We start from the raw sequence: 2,336 nt of genomic DNA on the forward strand, positions 1-2,336 counted from the left end.
GCGTGTTTTGCTTGCTTGAGTGTTTCTGCATTATATGAGTGGCTTTGGAAAATAAATCGCTGCACGTTTCAGATGAAAAAAATACGACTTCTATTTATGAAAATATCACAGTTAGGAGATTTATAGCGAGTGGATCCCTGCATTTTTACAGCAAATAGCATGATTACAGAACTAAGCCGCTGCAATGGAGCAGCTCTAATGCTATTAAATTAAAGATGATGTTCATTATACCCAAAAATTCTTCATACAGTGGACTACCAGTAAAATTGATACACATTTGGGACCAAAAATTATTCAGTTCAGGTTTGTTCAGGTTTGCATGAACCTGGTTTACAGCATGCCCAGGAGACTATATGCTGTCATTAAGGCTAAGGGTCACCCGACTAAGTATTGATAGTTGTGTAAATATCGACAGCTGTATGAATAATTTTTGTTTTATTGTAATCCATTACATACCTTTCTATCAAAGTTATCTGACATTATCAAGCTGAATTTAGTCTGACACGGTTTAAATCTGAGTTCTTGTCATATTTTATTATAATTTTCTAAACTATAACGAATAAACTGTGATAATGTGAGAAATGTTGAAGGTGTCTGAATAAATTTTGGTTTGACTATCTATTTGATAAATGAAGTTAACCAACTAACATTATACATACTCTTTTGGTTTCTGTACCCAATATTTAAAAAATGTACAAATGCAATGAAAATATTGGTATCGGTACTCGGTATCGGCAAGTACCAAAAATAAAAGTATCGGTATCGGGCGAGTACTGGAAAAAGTGGTATCGGTGCATCCCTAGTTTTTGGTTACATTTCTGCCCCTGTAATCATAATTTGTGTGTAAAGAAATAAAAATTGTTGGGGTTTCAGCTAGAAACTGCATCGAATTGTTTGTTTTGGGAGTTTTGCAAAAATGTAGTCTAGGTCAATATTTTCCAAGTATAACATTTGCCTTGATCCTTGATTGAGAGATTTGAGAAATGGCTTTGTCTATAAAAATAATTATATATAGAAATACATGTAAGCGGATATTACACTATTTTATAATTTGCTTACATTTTTTGTAGAAAAGCAAACATGCCATGTCAGAGATGATGTGCCTGTAAAAAATAAATGCAGAATTTAAAGACATACTACAATGATGATGCCACAGTGCATTTGCACAGGTTCCTGGCTGCCAATAAAATTTAATTCACATTTATTTGTATAGTGCTTTTCACAATACAGCTTGTTTCAAAGCAGCTTTACAGAAAATGTTTCTACATTACAATTAAGAGTAATCAGTTATCAGAGGTATGTCAGTCAAAGTAAGGTCCATATGGCAGAAAGATACAGTTCTAAGATTATTCAAATTATGCACTAAAACACTAGTACAGATATTAAAGTAGGTTGTTTTTGTTTGTTTAAAGTAACATCATAATGTTTCTTACCTTACATCATACGTTTTTGGAATCTGCAAAAACACAAGGGCATAAATTACTCAATTCTTTCATAAATTCACAGAGATTGAAATCAGATTTAATAAAAATTTGACCTAATGAATGTCCAAACAATGATCTTTGGACATGTAGCAGTGAATTGGCTTAATGATTATATTAATAAAAAGAGAAAAAAATTACCCTTTGAACTGCAGAGTCATTAAATTCATACCACTGTTGGTCATCAAATGACTTGATATCTGCATAGTAGTGTCCACCACTGAGGGAACCAGTGTGATTGACTAAAGCATACAGGTCATAGATGTGATGATCCTGAAAGAGCCATACATAATCAATATATGAACAAATATATAAACACAATATTTGTATATTACCACCTAGAGGTCTGACTGATAAAATGCCTATATACTCTATAGAAATGCCTATATAATATTTAGTTGATTATTAGGGATGCACCGATACGGTATCGGGCCGATACTGAGCTCCTGTACTCGTACTCGTTAAAATGCATCGATACCAAACGCCGATACCACACAGCATGTGATCAGTGCCATATTCAGACAAAGAAACACTGACAACAGAACAACAGACCGCAGAATGAAGTTATTAGATATTAAGGATGTCTACGAAGTATATGTATGCAATTAATATAATGTTAAACATTCAGTATTAACTCATTTATAGCTGATGTGCGTGAGCTGATAAACAAATTGAGCGCGCGGTGGCGCAGATGCGCAAGCTTGTCGAACGAATATCCCTTTCTCACAGACATCACTGTTTGTAGTTCAGTCGGATGTCAAAAACAAGTGAGTAAACCAATGCACAAGTTACTTAATGGTAAGGAGACAGAGAGAGAGAGAGAGAGAGAGAGAGAGAGAGAGAGAGAGAGAGAGA

The 2,336-nt window shown here is 34.2% G+C and overlaps 1 protein-coding gene across 1 annotated transcript in view; it reads right to left on the bottom strand.

The window, feature by feature from the left end:
- Positions 1-1,439: 1,439 nt before the first annotated feature.
- Positions 1,440-2,336, bottom strand: part of LOC107573616 (ubiquitin carboxyl-terminal hydrolase 47-like) — a gene marked incomplete at its 5' end in the record, with an annotated part of 7,862 nt that continues 6,965 nt past the window's right edge. The window contains 2 exons of the mRNA XM_016260044.1: positions 1,440-1,456; positions 1,654-1,723. Of these exons, the coding sequence (XP_016115530.1) occupies positions 1,440-1,456; positions 1,654-1,723 (87 nt within the window). The remainder of the gene's footprint in view (positions 1,457-1,653; positions 1,724-2,336) is intronic.

The sequence above is a fragment of the Sinocyclocheilus grahami genome, unplaced genomic scaffold (assembly GCF_001515645.1).
Source record: "Sinocyclocheilus grahami isolate Dianchi unplaced genomic scaffold, SAMN03320097.WGS_v1.1 scaffold1984.1, whole genome shotgun sequence".
NCBI classification, from domain to species: Eukaryota; Metazoa; Chordata; class Actinopteri; order Cypriniformes; family Cyprinidae; genus Sinocyclocheilus; species Sinocyclocheilus grahami.